We start from the raw sequence: 20,348 nt of genomic DNA, 5'->3' as shown, positions 1-20,348 counted from the left end.
ACCTTGCCAAGGCTTCTAGGGCCAGTGCAGATGTATAAAGGACACTTTTGAAGGACACATAAGACTTCACATCATAGCCCACTTTGAGTAGTGTTCTCTAGGACTTTGGAGATACTTAAATATACAGCTATTTTGGTTTTATCTTGACAGCCCTGAGTTTGCAAGCCCAATCCCTCTGTTTACAATACAAGCTATTTTACCACTTAAAAAAGACAAGCGAAAGCTGAGTGGATCTCTCTAAAGCTCAGAGGAGCCAGTATTCCCCCTTGATGCTAGGAGCTGAGCAACAGCATGGTGGAGCTTCTGTCTTCTTTTCCTTCTCCCCCAAACACTCACTAATGACAGTGCTTTCCTGCAGGAACTGATCTCTGCTTGACAGATGAGTGCTCAGTGCCTTGTTCCCAGCCACCCAGCAGGCTGGCGATCAAGCAGGCCCCAAACCAAGAGAAGCTCCGGGTCTCATCTGTGTTCATCCCTCCACGGCAATGTCTGAGACTGAAGACGGCCTGGTACCAGTTATTTACCTAAATGGTCTGTGGCACAGGAAGAGAGCATGTCTCACACAAGCGGGAAAAAAAAAATAATTTTCACGTCTGTGCCAACCGAACGGCTCCATGCACCAGCAGTTGTTGAGTTTTTACAGCTCATTCAAAGAGTCAAACATACGATAGCAGAAAATGAGTTAGCGGCTAAAGTCTTCTCTGAGTGACTAAAAAGGTCAGTTTCCCTAGAATCCTACAACCTCAACCTTTCAGTGAAGCCTTGGGTTTGCAGTCTCTGCAGAAGTGGGGCTTCCCCTGAACTGGAGCTAAATGAAGAAACGGGCTGAGTAAGGACAGCAGAATTAGGCTCTCAAGTGGACAGAATTAGAACTGACTTAGAGGTTATTCTTGCATTGTTCTTCAAACTCAAGCTATTAAAGAGCCCAAGCAGTATATAGTCTTTGCCATAGAACATCCCTCACAGACAATGTTATCCCATGGAACTGTTATCCCATGGAACAGAAAGCATCTGTTCACCGTCATTTGGCAGGTAGTACCGACGATGTCCAAGGCATTGGCGCATGTCACATTCTGGTTATGGAACTTCACCAAGATGCATCGCACATATTTGATTTCAGATGATCAATACTTTTCTTTCCTCTAAAGGGCATTTGTGGGCACTTAAAGCACACAAATGAACATCAGAGTGTTACACTCAACACATCTAGACTACAGAAATCTGCCTACAGACATAGAAAATCAAAATAAGGAAAAATTCTGACATGCATTCTTAGCAGAAGCCCTCTAAAATTTTAACATTGTCTCTGAACACAAGAGATGCCCAAGCCAAGGGAGACCTCTAGATGAGACTCCTGAATGCCCAGGCCTCTCCCCATCCAGTGACAGCAGCTTTCTACAGAATTTGCCTCAAAGACCCAAGTAACATTCGAAGGAACAAAGCACCAAATTTAGACACTAAAACAGAGGGAATTCCCAATAACTGAAAGAGTATCAGAGCAGCCACTCTCATAGAGAAGTGAGCATGCGGACTGAGCTGCTGCCTTTCTCTCCTAACTCACACCAACCCCCCCCCACCCCCTGCTTCATCCTCACACTCACAGAGGGTGTTCCAGCGAGGGGCTATTTTAGGAGGTGGTTGGTGGGTGGGAGAGAGAAAAGAGAGTCCCCGAGAAAGGGGCGGCAGAGCAAACACCTTCAGCTTTTGCAGCTGCAGACAGTTTAGTAGAGACAGGCCAGGCACCATTGCCTGCCTTGGCCTACATCTGAGGCAATGCCACCTAAAGTTGGTTTCATTTTGTGTCCTGTGACACTCCAGCAAAAGGGAACCACATCAACTTCCCTCCCAAATGGACAGAAGCAAAACCAAAGAGGGCTGCAGGGGACATGCTGCCTGCCTTGCTGAGGCTGGGAGGGAGCGCCACAGGACAAGCCCGCCCTGTGGGCTTCTCTCTAGGCTTGGCACCCAGAGCGGGGATCAGTCTTTCCCTCTGGGGCTGGCCTGGGTGCCTCGCTCTCAGGATCACCCCAGAAGCACTTGCCAGGAGACTCTGAAGCACACAAAGCCGCATTATTGGGAGGCTTGCAGACAGATTATAAATTTACTGGGGACAATCAAGGCATTTAGTTACTTTTGGCCACAGATGCTGGTGACATGCACATGCACACAAACCTCATTCTTCTCCCCCTCCTCCTTCTCCCAGGGATCTCTCTTTCAGGAGACAAACTTCCTTTCGCTGGGAATTTCAGGGAGAAGTGGGGTTGGAACAGGTGGAAGAGAGAGGAATATAGGCCTGGAAAGTCCGATATAAACTGAATAATTTCATTCAAGGATAAAGCACAGGCCAGAGTAACTATGGGTAGCTAGCTTTCATTTGGACCTGGTGTGGGGCGGCGGGCAGAATCACAGCTCTAAGCAGACCAAGAAAACTGTGTGCCCTGTGGGGGAAGAGCAGTGTCTCAGTCCCCAGAGTTTTCCAGGAACCATGGGAATCACCACAGATGAAGAGCAGGGGGCCAGCAGCCAGGAAGAAGTAGCAACAGGCCCCCCTCCTCCCTCAGGAGTTCCTAAGCACCAGCCTCCTTATGGGTTTTCTGAGAGCTCTGGGGCTCCCATGGCTGCTTCCCGCCTCTGCCTTCCATCAGGCTGGTTTTAGGCTATGGTTGTCCCACCAGTCACAGGGCTTCAGGGGCCCAGTGGGAGGAGCCTGCGGGGTACAGGACTGGGTTCCAACTTTGACTGAAAGACTAATGGCAGAGCAGTTTGGGGGAAGCCAGAATACCACAGGCAGTGGGTCACCTGACCAAGACTGACAACCGAGAACCAATGACTCAAGGCTTTTCCCTCTGGGTGGGGTGTCGCTGTGCCTCTCTGAGGAAGCACTTCCAGGCAGAAAATTACTCAGGCTCTTGGACCCAACTGTGTCGTCACCAGGAGGAACTGAGGACAAGGTGGTTCCTAGAACCATAGAAAAAAAGCTCTCAGGGCCTTCTGGGAGTTCTGGGAGATAATGCTGCTTTATTGGGGGGTCCAGAAAAAAAAGACTGGATTGGGCCTGGGCTAGGGAGCCTACAAGGATCCTGGTAGTTCTCATACCGAGCATTCCTGCCTTCAGTAGTGTGTCTGAGAGTTCCCCCACGTCTCTTACTGTGGGGACACTCTGCGATGGGATGTCGATCACAGACAGGGCCCTTCAGAGGGGATGAACAATGGGGCAAAGCGAACAGGTCAACTGAACTAAGTTAAGAATGTCTTGCTGGGCCTGACCAGAGCCAACATGCTAAGCTGGAGGGTTCTCGAGGGTTTCTCAGCTGTAAGTTCTACTTTCACAAACTGTGGACCCTTTGAGCCTCTGGAGAACCCAGGCTCTTACCTGGTAAGGGATACCCTTCAGTGTAGGACAATGACAATGAGCACCAGTGACTTTAACAGTAAGAGTTTACAACCACATACGCACACCCTGCTGCCTTTGAGAGACTGATATATTGGCCATCTCCATGGCCATTCATTCCCCATGATGCCAAGACAACCATCAGCTTCGCGAGAGGCCACAGGGCCAAAGCCACATTCATAGGAGAAAACCAGGTGCCTTACCGCAAGCAGGGCTGAGTTGCGCTGGTCCCCGGGGGTCGAAGCTGGTGGTTGCTGCTCTCTGTTTATCCCACCATTATCATTACTGGTCAGCCGGTGCTGCTGGTGGTGATGGTGGTAGTCTGGTGGAGGTGGTGGGGCTGTGGCTGCTGCCTGGGAGGCCACAGAAGGGGCAGCAGGGGGCGGTGCAGGGGCTGTGGTGGTGGCAGTTGTGGCTGCAGCCTTGGCATGTTTGTTAGCCTTCCTTGCCCCCTGGCCATGCTGGACCAGGCTGAGGAGCTGCATAGTACTTTCCCTTTCTCGGTCTGAGCTCTCAGCTCTACCACGTTCATAGCGTCCTTCACAGCTCAGGTGGTGCTGTCGGCAGACAGCAATGCGAGCCCGCAGGCGTTCCACAATAGCACTGTGCACTCTAGGGGTGACTGAGCCCCCTCCAAGGAGCCCCGCCCCAGAAGCCCCCCCCAAACCTCCTGCGGGGGCCTGCGGGGGCGCTGTGTCCCCCATCTTGTTGGACACAATGATTACTGCCTCTGGGATGATGAGGTGCAAGAGTCTGGGGCTGAGTATCGCAGGCAAAGCTGGTTTCAGTGTTCAGGGCCACATGAATAAAGGTCTTCAGAGGGTGGGGAGATAGTGGAGGAGGTGTGGGGGAGGGGAGCGAGTAGCAAGAGGGTGGGGAGAAAGATTAGAAACCAATTGGAGAGGGGAAGTTCGAAACAAACCCTGACCAACTTACTCTAATTGCATTTGACAGCTCAGGAGAAGTTCGAGAGAGTTGTAGATCTTTTTCTCCCCCACCAGGCTGACAAGAGCCTCCAGGTACTTTGTAAACACAAAGTCTGGGGGATAGTTCAAGAATTCAGGGATCATCAAGGAATCAAAAGGGTCATTAACAGAGGCCCGGCCTCCCCCTCACCAAGTTGCTTCAGAAAATTATTTATGGGGGTGTTTCTGCAGAGAAACACATTTCTAGCCTGGGCTCTGTAACCAACAACCTTCACTTCTGCTCAGGTTAGAAAACAAACAACAGGGCTGTTTCCCGGGGCTTCAGAAGTCATGTTCGAAGTGTAGGAAATCAAGGCAGACTGTCTTGGTTTCTCCGTCCCTTTCTCTCCCTCCGGTGTCCTCCTGGGGGGCACGGTAGAATGTAGTCTTCTCCCCAAAGGAGACAGCTTTTCAGTCTTAACAATGTCTGTAATTGGACTTCAGGACCATGCTCTTTTCTTCAAGCTAATCCAATCACCGGCAAAAATCCCGATTCCCTCTTAGGTTGCTTAGTTTTAAATGAAAGCACTCTGAAGTGGCTGGCTACTGAGAAATCTCCTTCAACACGTTTCTTCCCCTTTCCCACTTACGTTTTTATCCCTCGCCCCCAAGTTCTATTCTAATACAGTATCAAGAGAGACAAAGTCTTCCGAGAGTAATTTACAAACGATGGTCAAACTTACAAACTTCCAGCAAATTGCACCGAGTCATATCCAGCCACTTTTCTGTCCACTTTCGTACATTCCTTTCCCGGCCAGTGGCTCACAGGGTCTGGACTCCCATAGGCAATGTGGCTCTATCTCTTGTAATGCTTTGCTTTATAGATGGGGGGGGGGGGGGAGAAGAAAAAAGTAGCTGGTATTTTCCTTTCTCTTTCAGGTCTGTTCCGAGCGCTTTTCTGACACCGGCTCCCGCTCCTCGGACTCACGACGAAACACAGGCTTTCATTGTGCTGCGATAGGAGAGGGAGAGAAAGGGAGAGAGAGAGAGTGAGACAGAGGGAGAGAGGGAGCCAGCAGGCTGCAGATGGGGGAGGAGGGCGGGAGCTCGGGCTCCCTGGTGGAAGGCTGGTGCCGCTGCTCCAGTGAGTAATCGCAGCCAGGCGCCGGGGAACGGAGTGCAGAGGCCTCCCAGCGGCTGAAGAGGCAAACCCTCCAGAACTGCACCTCTCTCTACAGCTCAGCCTCAGCCTGGGTGCTGCGGTGGGGGGAAGACGGGGGAAATTCCCCAGTCTCCTCGCAAGGGTTTGAGCAGCCCTCAATGCTGAAGAAAATTCCCAGCCAGGGAGTGTATTTTTCCCCTTCCAGGCCCGCAGCCCGCCCCCCTGAGGATATGATTTTCGGTTTTCAATAAGCTGTGAACGACACCACTGTGCACCTCAGCAAGAGCTGGGTGAGCACGGAGGAAAAGCTTATTACCACAGTGAGGAAGTTGGCGAGTGAGTGTTAGGAGATAGAGGGAGGGGAGTCCTCGGCTGACTCCTAAAGAGACCCACTGGTATGGGCCAGTGAGTTTGGGCAATGGGCTGGGAGGTGAAGAACAAACCAGCAGAGATAAATAAACGTCGGGTGAGACTGATACTGCCAATACCTCCGGAAAGAAAGAAAAGAGAGATCTTTTTCTTTGAAAATCACCGAATACAAGGTGTGTTGTCCATAGCTGTCGTGTTGGCACGTATAAAGGGCCACATGATTTCAAGAGCATTCATAACAAAACAAGGTTTTGTGGTTCCTTATGTTCCGATGGTGTGGTTCGTAAAATATCCGAGAAGCTTGGACAACTCTGTGTGCGCTTATCCATTCCAGAGAATAAACTAACGTGGGCATGGTACTGCAGTCAGGACCAACAGAAGCACAAGTGCGGTAATTCACAAGTCTTTGGGAGCTGAGGTCTCAGGACACGAGGTGGAGTCACTTTACAGACTCTGGAATCTCAGAAGTATGATCATGCTTCCAACGTGAGCTATGGGCGGAAGTGAATTAATGCTCGCGAGAATGACTTTACACACAGTGCCATCCCTCACAGGCTGGCCGACTGCAGCCCACTTTATTTTCACAGATTCAGGGATGTTAAGTTGGACATGTAGGTAGACAGGCACAGTGACAAGACTGGGTAGGGCATATCTGAAATGCTTGGGATCCACAGATTTCAGGGTTTTTTTTTTCTTCTTCTTCTTTGATTCTTTGATTTGGGGATATTGACTTAGACAAGTTGAATGTATCTCTAATCCCAGAAGTTCTTAAAATCCATCATATTATCTCTGTTTAAATAATTCCCTTCTACAGTATTCTAGGTTGGGTTTGATTCAATGACTTTCAGTCTATAAAACCTCTGGCTTTTCTTGGGGACATAATACTTCTCCCTGTCTTCTTCAAGGCCAACTCTTCTCCACTCACAAGGAGAAATGAGAAACTATATTCATTAGAGATGGAAATTAGGAAACTATCATAAAAAGTGGAGGGTTTTTGAACCTTGAATATATCATTTTTAAAAAGAGTGTTCAGGAGACAACGTCTTCTACTAACTTCTACCTCTAAAATGCTATATTTAGCAGTCATAACCAATAAAAGAAAACTATGTAGCATTTAAACTAAAAACACTCATGCAATAGCCCATGATAATATAGGTTTTAACAGCGTGATACCTTTGGCCAAATAAGCTACTCCAAGTAATATAAATTATAAATCAGAATGATAAATTTGCCAAATTGAGATAAAAATAATTGATATAAAATTGTCCATAGTTTTAGGGTATTGTGTGTTGTTTCAATCATGTATACACTGTGTAATAACCTCTGCCTTCTGGATTTTTTCTTTTGTGATATCTGAGTGCAGTTGTACATGTGGTCTGAGGACAGCTTTGCAGAGTCAAGTTCTATCCTTTCCCCTTTACCTGAGGGATTGAACTCAGGTAATAAACTCGCATTGCAAGTGCCTTTAGCTGCTGAGCCATCTCTACAACCACCACCCCTTTGTAATTCTGACAGGAACATCAATTAAAAGCTTGGTAAGGAAGACTTCAACATTCCAGTATTTAGGCCACTCCTCTGGACTCTAGAGTCTAGAGTATCTTTTTTATACATTAAAAAAAAAAAACTTCAATGTTTTGCCTGCCTGAATGTATGTTTACCACATTGTGCAGTGCTTTACTGCTTAGTACAGAAGAGGGCGCTAGATCCCCTGGAACTGGAGTTACAGATAGGTGTGAGCCACCACGTGGGTGCTGGGAACTGGACTGAGGTACTCTACAAGAGCAGTCAGTGTTGTGAACTGCTGAACCAACTCTTCAGTCCCCTTTTATACGTATTTACTTCCATACATCTAGATATTTAATCTCTGGTGTCCATTTATCACTGACATTCTTCTTCTTATGCACATCATTTCTTCTTATTTAAGAGAAATCACATCTAACGTCCACACTTCGCATATATCATTTCAATACACGAACATTTTTGGAGATACATATTATTCGCTTCATTCAGTTCCTCACTTAGAAGAGGATGGAAGACTTATCATAATGATTTGTTCCACATCAATAATTCAGGATGTTAGACCAGGACTCTTTAGACCCAGGTTCTTTTAACAACAGCACTTGCCACTTTAGTAGCGAGTTTTAGTGACATTACAAGCAGGTCTAGCTCAAGGGATGCACTACTCCCCTTGTCCACTTTGGAATCCAGGCAGGTCCTATATTACCCAAAGAATGAATGATGGGTACACATGCCTGAATATGAGAACACACCAGTCAGGAAATTCAGTTAATTACACCAACTGCTTATGAAAGAATTATTTCTTCCAGCCCCTTCATTCTCTCTGTCTTCTTGTTTGTTTCCTCATCCCCCTAAAGCCTATGTCTAGTCTTCTGAATTCTTTTGAGCATTTATTATTTTGCCTTTTTCTCAACATCTTTACTATCTAAAGCCACCAAACACTAAAGCCACTAAGACTATGGTGATAAGTGCTCCTAATCAAAAGGTTCAGTCATGTGAGAGGACCTAAGACTTAGAAGCTCAAAACTGTCATGTTATTGAATTAATACTGATAATAGTAATAAAAATACAATGTCATAATATAAGAAAAGTTAATTCTAGGGGGCTGGAGAGATGGCTCAGCGGTTAAGAGCATTGCGTGCTCTTCCAAAGGACCCGAGTTCGATTCCAAGCAACCACATGGTGGCTCACAACCATCTGTAGTGAGGTCTGGTGTCCTCTTCTAGCAGGCATATATGCAAACAGAATGTTGTATTCATAATAAATAAATAAATATTTAAAAAGAAAAGAAAAGTTAATTCTATTATTTCCCACACTATTCCTAGAGTTTGTTTGATTTTGTCCCCTTAATCCATACTAGGTCTCACTAAACATCTATTTTGTCAGTTCTTTTGCTGTTAGCAGATACCCAATAGACTCTTAGAGGCTCCAGTCACTTCTTGGAGGAGTACATTTAGTTGCAATGGCCTCACATGCCAGAAAAACCACCTGCAAGCATTTTGATCATAATATGTTGTTGTATTTGGGAAAGTGCTTCAAATCAGCAATATGACCAACCTAGGAACTAGGTTGCCTCCTACCATAAGTGACCACTACTGTTAGTCCTTTTACTTTATAAGTGGTTGAGTGCTATGAAAATAATACAAACTTTAAACTGTCTCTCTTTCCAGGAGATTCAAACTTGTCACATGAAGAAGTGATTCTTTCCAGGTCATCATCGTCTTTCTTTTTCCTCTTTCTTCCTGTACACAAGTCACCCATGACCTTGACCCCTTGCCATACTCTATCAGTTTTCCTTGGATTCTTCTCTGCTTCCTTTTGACATTGCACTTTCAAGTATGACTTTATTTTTGTTCTCTGGAAGTGAGTTAAGTAGTAATTCTCCATGTGCCAGAGAAATACAAACAGTAGTGGACATGTGATGGAAATGTCTGTTTCACCCCAGAAAACTGTTTTTCACTCATCGACATGAGTCTCAGCATCCTTATACTTCCTGTATCAGCCTCAGCGTCCCTGTACTTCCTGCATCAGCCTCAGTGTCCCTGTACTTCCTGTATCAGCCTCAGCATCCCTATACTTCCTGTATCAGCCTCAGTATCCTTGTACTTCCTGTATCAGCCTCAGTATCCCTGTACTTCCTGTATCAGCCTCAGCCTCCTTGTACTCCCTGCATTTTTTTTTACTTACTACCTTAACAGACCAATAAGAGTAATTATAGAAATATACTTCAGAAAATAAAAACTCATCTCCATGTAATTCTTGGTAATTTTATGCAATATATACATGGAGGCATGTCATGAATCATACAATAGATGAAACTAGCTAAGATCAACCAAACTTTCAGTATGAAAAAAGCAAACAAAAAGCCACAGAAGAATGGGTCTTATCTTTAAGAATAAAAAAAAAAAAAAACCAATACACAGCTTACTCTGAAACCACTTTATTATATTATGGAAAAAATTAGGATGTGCAAAGTAATGTAGGCAGTAAAATAAGCATTTGAAGTGGGGTTTTTTTTGGCTTAACTTTTCTCTGAGATTTTCAGACTGGTACAATATATATACATTATATAATGTTATTGCTAAAAAATCACAAAATCTATCTCCATCATTAATATATTGCAGATAAAACTGTACAGAAACAACAAAGAGCATCTCACAGAATGAAAACATGTATCAAGATGTTCTTGAATGTGAGGACTGAAAGACTCTGAGGATGAGACATCTATTCCTAAGGGAAACTTTACAAAAAAAAGCACTCCTCCCCGTAGCACATAAACTATGGTCTCATTCCGAGGTTAGGAGTCTGAGGCTTCTTCCATGGCTCACTGATTGAGGAGACGTTAATTAGAAATTTATTATTGAAGATTATTTAATACTGCCAAGGGGTGCAACAATAAGTACATATAGGCATGAGTCTCACTATTTGTGTATATACACATGCATATATAGTGTGAGTGTGAAGGTGCTTGTGTGTGGTTGCACACATGTGTGGGCACATGCACATAGATATCTGCATGCATGCTGAGCCCAGAGGACAGCCTGGGGTTCATTGACAAGCACGAGCCATCTTGTCTTTTGTGGCAGGGTCTCTGACTGGCATGAGAGTAGGTTGGCTGCCTGGCTCTCAAGCCTTAAAGATTGGCCTCGTCTTTGCCTCCCCAGTGCAAGCATTACAAGTACATGCCACTGTGACCGGCTTTTATTTGAAATATGGTTCTGGGGACTGCACTCAGGTCCTTGTGCTTGTAAGGCGATTACTATACTGACTGAGCCATGTCCAAGTCAGTCCAAAGATATTTTCATAGAGCCTATTTCTACTAATCTGACAGGACATGATAGCACACTCAACTGCAGATCATGCATGAGAAAAGCATCGATACATCACTAAAATACACTGATCGATTTTTGAACCACAAAGTTGATGTTCTCCATGGACATCTATGAAGGCTTTATTGAAATTCACTGTGGCATTTCATAAAAATCAGATGAGTATATAAACAAGATATTTTGCCATAAAATACACACAGATTATACAACAAATGTCACATGATACAGAGAAACAATACTCATGATCTTCGCATTTAAGGAAACTTATAAAAATCTTCTCTGAAGGAAACATGCTACAATTCAAACTTCTCATCTTGAAAAAGATCCGCAGAATTGAGATATTCTTGCAGTTCATCATATCTCTGCATATACAACAGAAAATTTGTCATTTTACTCACAACAACCAGTAAGACAGACCTTTCTAACTACTAAGACACAGGTCTAAAGAAAAGTGGGAACAAAAATTACTTAATAGAAGCTCTATTTCACATAAGCATTTCTAACTCAGAAAGCATTGCAATGAAATAAAATAATAGTGTTATTAATTTCATATCTAAGTTATAATTGTAAATCACAGCAGAATAATTCAATAACTAATCCAACACATACTTATGTAACATGTGCATGTATGCAAACAGTTTCCTGCAATGATTGTTGTGGGCAGAGCTCTACAAAGCACTTTCCCCATCCCTAAGACAAGACATCATGTCAGCCAGCACCATTGCTATGAGGGCTCAGAAGAGAAACCATGGGTAGTTTAGGGGACAAGGAAAGTGCAACATTTAAGTTGCTCTGGACAAAAATACTTGATAGGCAAAAAGTTAGTGGTGGAAGTTTCCGCTCCCCAGCCCAGGAGATTAGCAGTTCATCCAGCACTACCATGACAAGGGCGCGTAGGACTGTATAGTAATCTGACGCCGTCTTATAGAGAGAGGACTGAAGAAGACTGAGGTCAGAGAATAAAAACTATGAAAATACTAGGCTATAGGCTGAGCAAAGATTTGACAGCTAATGCGGTGCTGCCAGAGATGCAGTGGGAGAGGACTGACCTCATTTGAAAGCGAGTGAGCTATTTGATAACTGTCTGGCAATGAGTTATGACTCTGTGGTGACAAACTAGGCAATGAGGACTCAAACCTGTGGGGCAACAATGGAAGCAGAGGGTAAAGGACAGAGTGGAACATGTCAGGAGATGGGCTAAGGGGCCCTGGAAATTCCCAGGTGAAGGAGGACAAGAACGATGGGAGGCAGGGCTATCTCAGGCAGACAAGGAATAGAGAAGATACATGAGTTCACATTCAGACAGAGTTCAGGTATTTATATCAGTTGAGGATACTGAATTATTTAGTGGTTTTCTAACTTGGCTTATTAACTCTGAGGGAAGACCTCAAGGCCTGAATTCTACAATGACAAGGATTCATGGGAGGCAATGCGAATACTGCATTTTTATCCTAGTCAAGGCCATGAAGCCCATTTTCACAACTTCAAGATCACTGACTGCAGCACATCCTCAGGAAAGAAGGAAGAAAAGAACAGGACAGTACAATGATCTGCTATCACAGGCCATTAAATGCTTGGTTTTAGTACATGGAAGTAAATGGAAGTAAAATTCTTTATGATCTTAAACTTGTACCTTAAAATATGGCTGTTTTAGGCTTATAATTTTATCTTTATATTGTTTTACTTAATTATTTATAAAAATTTGTTTTGGAAAATTAAAATATATCTTAGCATGCTAAGAGAACAAAACAAATAATAATCTTTGCTTGCTTATATTACAAATAACAGCTAATGGTAGTTGATCACTTTCTAATTCCGGGCTCTAAATATGCCATCATTTACATGATCTAAGCCCTAATTATTGCTTCGTTCCTATTTTACAGAGGAGAATCAGACTTGAGAGATTAAGTAACTTGCTTTCATGTTCTACTGTTAGGCAGTGGCAGGGCAAATATTTAAATGCATGCTTTTAACCTTTATAGGATGCTGGTTTTGAGTTTTAAATGCTAAGGGTGGGGCAACAGCTGTTTTGAGGGAAAAATGAAAACCACAAAAGGGAAAGTGAAAGAGAGGAAAGGTCATTAGGACCACTCTGCCTTCCCCTCTGCCCCAACAGCAGCTTCTGTAGCTCATCGCCGAGCCTTTGGGAGTCTAGGCCTTACTCTAATAATGAAGAGCACTCTCATGCAGTACCAGATAGTCATTCTGGCTTGTGGAAATGGGGTAGAGGAAAGTAGTCAAATTCTAAGAGAAGTAAATGAGACCCACAGAGAGGAAAAGATGTGCAGAGGGATCTTTAGAGCCTGAGGATAGAATCCAGCTCAACAGGAAATTTAGACTGTGGCCCTCCATCTTTAATTTATTTAAGAATAAGTCAGTATTTTTAAAGGTTAGATGTTTAATGCCCATGAAGAGTTTCATTCAATTGTTCTAAGTAGGGCCCGTAATTCTGTATTTTCCCACAAATTTCTAGGTGACTTTGACATAGGTAGTTAAAAGTAGTATTTTGAGAACTACCAACTTAAGGTGCAGAAGAAAAGGAAAAGGATAAAATGTTAAAGGAGAGGGTGATAAGAGAAGACTCAAGTAAGGCAAATATCTCATTATAATTTGAAATTCTTATTTATGTAGTACATTGTAAATTATTTTAAATATAGCTATAAAAAGATTTGATACTTCTTTTATGTATGTGTTCAGGTATGCGTGTGCATGTGTTTATGCCAGAGGTCAACATGGGTATCTTTCTTAGTTGCTCTCTATCTTTCAAGACAAAGTCTCTCACTGAATATGAAGCTCACATATTTGGATGGGAAACAGGAACACCCAGAGTCACTGAGATGGACATCCTATTAGTGCAGACCCAGGCACTGTAAACAGGAAGAATAAACGTGGAGCCATGACAACTGCAGCCAAAAAAAAAAAAATGCATGCCTCCACAACCACACAGTGTTGTCTCACTCAATGGGACAGCAAGACTGAGAAACATCAGAACATTTGACAAATTCTGAAATTTTATCACAACACAAAGAGCAATGTATGTATTTAATGGATATAAGCTTTCTGGTTTCTAGGGAATCTTTTGAAAAAAATCTTTATACAACTATTGTTAAGTTAAAATCTTTTAAAAAGGTCCCCCGTGCAACACAATAAAGTTCTTTGCTGCTTTTATGTGGGGGGAAACTGCTCCCTTGTCCTAAGTTTATGCCTTATTCTTTTAACATCTAATGCTAAATGTTTCACTTAAGGGAGAAAGTGCAGGTTGGTTTTATGTCACCTTCGCAGAAGCAAGAGTCATCTAAGAACAGGAATACCCAATTGAGAAAATATCCCCATACAATCTGTTTGTGGGCAATTCTGTAGTGCACTGGTTTCTGATTAGTGATTGATGTGAAGGGCCCAGTTCACCTCTGGGGAGGTGGTCCTGGATGGTAAAATAAAGCAGGTTAGGTAAGTCAAGAAGAGTAAGCCAGTTATCAGTGTTCCTCTATGGCCTCTGCATCAATTTCTGTCTCAAGTTCCTTCTCAGTGATGGACTGTCACCTGAGAGTTGTGAGATGAGCTAAACTCTTTCCTCCCCAAGTTGCTTTAGGTCATAGTGTTCATCACAGTAATAGAAATCAGTGTAAGACAGAAATTAGGTTGAGGAATGGGGAATTTGGTTGACAGACCTGACGTTGTGTTTCTGGGCAGACTGTGCTGACATTAGAACTCTAGGCTGTTGACTGTTCAGGGATCAGTGCGCTGCTGTGTAGGAAGTTGGAATAATGCTGAGAGCAGCACAGATGATGAAGGCCTGGGTTGGGAGGATTCAAGACCCTTAAGACTATAACAGGGCCATTAGATACTCTGAATTAAGAATCTGTGGTTCTCGTCAGTTGGGGCTGAGAATCAGTTGTGATTATCATGAGCTCAGATCTACTGAAGTAAAATCTTTGCTTGCTGGGATGAGATACTGGTCACCTTGGTTGAAGAACTGTGATTGTATCACTGAGGTGCAATCTTCTAGAAGTGTTTACTGAGGGTCAGCACACAGAAGATTGGTCCAGATGGACCAAGGGTGTACCTTTTGCTGGTAGCCAAACTTGATAATGTGAGATAGTCACACAGGTGGTACTGGTTTGGAAGACCTGAAGGGGTCGTGGAACACAGCTGAGGCTTTGCACTGTGAAAGACCGGGAGAAGCCACTGGTGAAGCTTCAGCCTCAGCTGCAATAGAAACCCCAGGATTGAAGGAGAGGATGGAGAGCTGGTGTGGGAAATCCTTCTGTATATGTGTTGCTTTTATTGGTTAATAAAGAAGCTACTTTTGGCCAATAGCTCAACAGAATGTAGCCAGGCTAGAAATATATATATTTCTATTTCTATATATATTTCTATATATAGAGCCAGGCTCTCTATATATATGGAGAGTAGGCAGAGTCAAAGAGTAGCCATGTAGCCACCGCCAGAGACAGACACCTCTGTTAGAGCCCGCTGAAACTTTGCCAGTTAAGTCGCAGCCATGTGGCGATACATAGATTAATAGAAATGGGTTAACCAAAGACGTAAGAGCTAGCTAGCGATACGCTTAAGTGATTGGCCAAACAGTACTGCAAATAATATAGTTTCTGGGCAGCCAGGAATGAACAGCCTCCGCCAACAGAGAGCTGCTGAGGCTTGACACCATGTGGTAGTAAATAGTTCCTGAAGAGAGCCTATGAGAGGTTATTGGTAAGGGCATATCCCTGTTATTGCAGAGGTCCCATCATATTGGAGATGACAACACCATGGCATGGACCACCAAGGAGAGCATCAAGTGTAGAGTAGAGCTGGCCTGAGACTAGGAGACAAGCTGTGTGTGTTGTGGATGGCTGGTCAAGCCATCTGGAGCCCAGAAGAATGTGAATGAGTCCTGGAAGTCTGACACTGAGCTTCACAATGACAAACTTTTGTTTTGCTTTAATTTGGTCGTGAATATACCCTGATTCTTCTCTCTTAAAGAAAATATTTAACTTATCTTTTGATTTTTCAGGAGCCTATTGTTAAGAGACTGGAATTTAAAAAGAACCTTTGATATTTTAGAACAAATAAATTTTTAGTGTTTGAGTCTTTAAAGACTGTGCCATTCTTAAAAGTTAGAATGTTTTATATTGTGATACTAATATTAACATGCCATCTTAGGGCAAAAAGGAAAGAAAAGTTTTTGTTTTAATAGTTATGTATTTGTGTGTCAAGTTGGCAAGTGATTGATTCTGCTGGTTAGTTTTATGTCACTTGGGGGAAGGGACTCTCAGTTGAGAAAATGTTTCTCTGAGATTTGCCTATAAGCAAGTCTTTAGAGAATTTCCTTGGTTAATGATTGAGATTGATGTGGATGGACTTAGCTCACTGACAGTGGTGTTAGCCCTGGGCAGGAGTTCCTGCATGGTAGAAAGAGAGCAAGCCAGTAAGGAGTGTTACTTCATAGCCTCTGCTTTAGTTCCTTCCTTCAGGTTCCAGTTCTGACCCCTTTGGTGACAGAGTGTGACCTGAGAGCTGTAAGCTGAAACAGACCCTGGTTATGGTGTTTATCACAGCAATGGAAACCTAAGGCAGAGAATATAATTTCACTTTCTTTCCTTAAGAATGTTTTTGTTTCATATTCCATCGACGGCCCTAAACTTTGTTACGCTTCTTCTAAAATACATGAAATATTTGTTGGTTTTGCTGAAAGAAGTTGAAAATTCTCCACATATAAATATGTGTAATTATTATTTATAATACCCATACAACATACACAACATTGCAGTTACAGCTTCTTAGCATCCACAAAGCACTGGATTAACTCTCTGGTACCACAAAGGGGGAAGCGGGCATATTTATAAGTGAGGTATACCAACAGACTTTCTAGTTGCACTACTGAGTTGGTGTCTCTGAAAAATATCATAAAAGAACTTAGAAAGTTCAATGTCTCAGAAAATGAAGACAGGGTTATTAGCTAGGTCTTCCCAAAAAGCCAGTGGAAAACCTAGAAGTGGTGAGAGGAGATTCTGGAGACAGTAAAAGGGGAGAGAGAAGAAAGGGACAGGCCAGGTCCCTGGGTGGTGGATTGAGGTCGGAGGTAACTATCCAAGGGAAAGTCAGTCCTTCTCCATAGGACTCTTTTAATGAACGTGACAGCGCTGAGCAGGGCCTGTGTTGCTTCCCCATCTCTTTGCTCAGAAGTTTATCTGCCGCACTTTTGGTCTTTTACAGATTTCCCTATTATATAACCCAGGCCAAAGATATCAAGTACGACTCTTTTCTGCTTCTTTTCAGGATGAAATATGTCATTGACCCAAATTTCCTGAATAATTTCTAGTTGTTCGGGTGTCCACAGGCTAACCCTGTTTTAGGGAACTGCTATCATGAACATTCTTTCCACAGAAGACTTCTAAGGACTCTATGAGCAATACAGCGCTTCTCACCTGCACTACTTAGAACTCCCACTCTATCCCTGAAATCAAATTCAGGGACTGTCAAGGTACAGGGGAATCCAGTAAGTTCCACAGTCTGAAGCCTCAGAATGTTCTCCCATCTTTAGTAAGAGTGCCAACTACTCAGCCCAGGTCCTCAAGAAGAGCATGTGGCTGTATAGAATTGTGAGGTGGACCTCTTCTCTTCCTCAGCTGGCACTCTTACATCACAAGGACTGTTCAAAAGAAGGAATGCAGACTAGCAAAGGTCAGTCCTATACCCTGCTCCCTGCCCTCCCCCCAAAATTCACCCTAGAATATAATGTTTAATATTGATTCCCAGTTTGACAGTATCCAGAATTACCCAGGACACAAATCTCTGGGCATGGCTTTGAGGGATTATCTACATTAGGTGAATTAAGGTAGAAAGATCTACCTTAAAAGCATATGGCGCTATTCCATAGGCTTGGGTCCTAGACTGCATAAAGAGAAAGCTTGCTGGGCAGAACAATTAATCTCTTTGTTTCTTGACTTTGAAACAGGACCAGCTGCCACAAGGTCCTGCCATAAGACTTCCTCACACACCTGTAAGCCAAAACATCTGCATTTCTCGTAAGACACTTCTGTCATGGTATTTTATCACAGCAATAGGAAAAGTGACTTACCATGTAAGTAAGGGTTACATATGTAAAAGAGAAAGATGAGAGATGAGAGACCTTTTGCTAAGGTACAGAATTATTGTTCAGTAAAATCTATATGAGGTGAGTGAATTCTTGGAACATCAGGGCGTCTATTCACAATAGAATAATGATAAACATGATGGAATAGGCAGGAGGAGAGGAGGCATAAGAGTACATAAGGGATTTTCTTAAGTATCAATGTCTACAAATGTCATCTTTTGCTGCCATCCTCAGCCTCCAGATTCTACAGAATGAGGAGGTCTATAGTCTTACCTGTTTAATCCAGCCATTTTCTTTTGACTGACTGAAGATTCTTCCTACTGTTTCTTTAACCTGTTCATCTGCACATTCTTCTTCTTTTTCTTTTGCAAGGGAGCAACATTCTTGGTACAGTTTGAATTTAAAATGCTTTAGTTTATGATAAATTTTGGTGCGATTAGCACAAATTCTGCCAACAATAAACACCTACATTAAGAAATAAATATCATTATCTCAAATATGGAGTAAATAAATTTACACATAGCACTTCTAATTTTCAGATTTCTTTTTAATGGTAGAACCCAAAACATGTACTTTTAATTTTATTTAAATATTCATATAAGTGGTTCCTTTATCTTATCTATACAAGCAGTCAACAGAAACTGTACCCTACTCTGCTCCTAGATTTGGGCAGGGGCTAGAGGCTAAGTGAGGACGTAGCACCTGTGTTAGGGAGTTTAGTGCCTTGGAACAAAGATGATTATAAAATACTATGCCAAACATTGTGCTCAGGAAGCTACCAAGATGTCAGTCCATGTTTCTCTGTATGTGTGCGCATGTGTATATGAAGGCCAGAGGGCAATCTCAGGTGTCATTCTTTGAGGCAGCATTTCTCACTGGCTTGGAGCTTTCCAAATAGGCAAAGTATTCCAGAGTTTGAATTTGTTTGTTTTTTTGTTTAGTGGGTGCTGGGCTTGAGTGTCCTCATGCTTGTCATCTACTAGATGAACCCTAGCCTCCTGTAGTTCTGAAAACAATTTCTAAATTTGCAAAGAGAGCTAGAGAGAAATTGCCTTTAAGGCAGAAAGACAAACACACACGCAAAAATCAGGAGAAGGCATGCAGAGCATGGCATGCACACACTTTCTGTGTTTAAAATGCCCAGAATGTGGTAAATCGTAAGTCTAAGCAACAACTAAAAATGCAGCACTCTTAGACCAAAGTTAAGCATTGTTAGTCGTTTCCTAAACAATCCCCAAAAGTAAAGTGAAGATGTTATCTGTGTGTGTACATTTGGCTTTACTTCATGAGTCTCATGTAAGTAAGCTAGATTAGTATTTTATTGTCTGCTTTCATTATATATGGACTTCTAGCACTCTATGATGCATGTTTGTGCAATCGGTCAACCAGACCACCTCTCTTTCATGTTTTGATGGTTATGGTCTGTTATACAGCTAAAATAGAAAGCCAAAATCATCCGACTGATAAGTAGATCTTATTTTACACTATTTTCACTTTTTGTAGAAAATTCTCCAAAACACGCTCCAAACATTATAACATGATCATATTATATAAAAACCTGAAGGCACGAATGTCCTAACTTGAGCATTTGGCTCTAGGCTCAAGTTTACAAGTTTACCTATATAATTTTTAACAGTCACCTATGGGGGGCTTCTGTCTGAAGCCACAGTGCACAGGAAAACAGAGATGAGATGCTGTGAAGGTAAGGCCAGGAATATGTTGCCAACCAAGACTTCAAGTTATATAATGACGAGCGGACAGCAGGTACATTTGATGCATGGTGCAGTGAAGCACTCTGGACATTTCACCATGTCCTATGACTTTTGTTTATTGTTTGCTTTTTTTTTTTTTTGAGACAGGTTTTCTCTGTGAAGCTCTGGCTATTCTGGAACTCACTGTGTAGTCCAGGCCAGCCTCAAATTCAAACTCAGAAATTCACCTGCCCCTGCCTCCAGAGTGTTGAAATTAAAGGTTTGTGTCACCATGCCTGGCCTGTAGCTTCTTCTGGAGAGACATGAACAAGCATTATTCACCCCAGACATGGCATTCAAAAACAGACCAAGAAACCATTCTGCCTAAGTTCAACTTAGTGGTTCACCAAGTTTACTGGATTACAGGAGCATGGATGGAGCAAAAATAGCGCAAAATAGAGAAGCCCACCCCAGCACAGGTGACAGTTCCCTCACAAGAACTGCATTCCTGGAGCTCCCTGCACAGTGTGCAGTCAACTCAACCACCAATCCATCACGCCACTGCCCTTTCCTCCCCCTCTGCAACTGTTTCTGCTTATATAGCTTGGGGAAGTGGTCTTGTGAGCATTAAGTTTCTTTCATTTCCTGAGTTTGATAAGACTTGCTTTATTCCCCAATGTAACATTGCTGTAACTTAACTACCCACTTCACTTTGTGAAGGTGGTAACACCATCTTCCATCAACACATATCCTTTCTTTCAAATAAGCTAATCTTTGTAAGTCAGGCAAAAGAAAATTATCAACAAACATCACTGTTTAACCACACTCTCAAGAAGAAACTGGTTAGTGCTAGGCTTTCAGCTTTATGCACAATCACGAAGCAGAGACTG

At 43.0% G+C, this 20,348-nt stretch overlaps 2 protein-coding genes across 7 annotated transcripts in view; both read right to left on the bottom strand.

Moving 5' to 3' along the window:
• Maml2 (mastermind like transcriptional coactivator 2) overlaps window positions 1–5,965 on the bottom strand; it is a 324,329-nt gene extending 318,364 nt beyond the window's left edge. Inside the window, exons 1-2 of one of the 2 annotated variants that reach the window (XM_050162195.1) lie at window positions 5,947–5,965; window positions 3,595–5,308 (exon numbers count right to left, since the gene is read on the bottom strand). In XM_050162195.1, the coding sequence (XP_050018152.1) occupies window positions 3,595–4,095 (501 nt within the window). In that variant the 5' untranslated portion in view covers window positions 4,096–5,308; window positions 5,947–5,965. Of the gene's footprint in view, window positions 1–3,594; window positions 5,513–5,946 lie in introns of those variants that run through there. The other variant, XM_050162194.1, reaches the window with a different exon arrangement.
• Window positions 5,966–10,780: 4,815 nt separating this feature from the next.
• Ccdc82 (coiled-coil domain containing 82) overlaps window positions 10,781–20,348 on the bottom strand; it is a 28,609-nt gene continuing 19,041 nt past the window's right edge. For all 5 annotated transcript variants that reach the window (XM_050162197.1, XM_050162199.1, XM_050162200.1 and 2 more), the window contains 2 exons: window positions 18,041–18,232; window positions 10,781–11,036 (listed from right to left, as the gene is read on the bottom strand). In XM_050162197.1, coding sequence (XP_050018154.1) covers window positions 10,968–11,036; window positions 18,041–18,232 — 261 coding nt within the window. In that variant the 3' untranslated portion in view covers window positions 10,781–10,967. The remainder of the gene's footprint in view (window positions 11,037–18,040; window positions 18,233–20,348) is intronic.

Source organism: Alexandromys fortis, unplaced genomic scaffold (genome assembly GCF_014885135.2).
Source record: "Alexandromys fortis isolate MF-2015 unplaced genomic scaffold, M_Fortis_MF-2015_v1.1 scaffold_112, whole genome shotgun sequence".
In the NCBI taxonomy this organism is placed as follows: Eukaryota; Metazoa; Chordata; class Mammalia; order Rodentia; family Cricetidae; genus Alexandromys; species Alexandromys fortis.
Note: the sequence above shows the minus strand (reverse complement) of the source record. Positions and strands in the feature narration are given on the sequence as shown.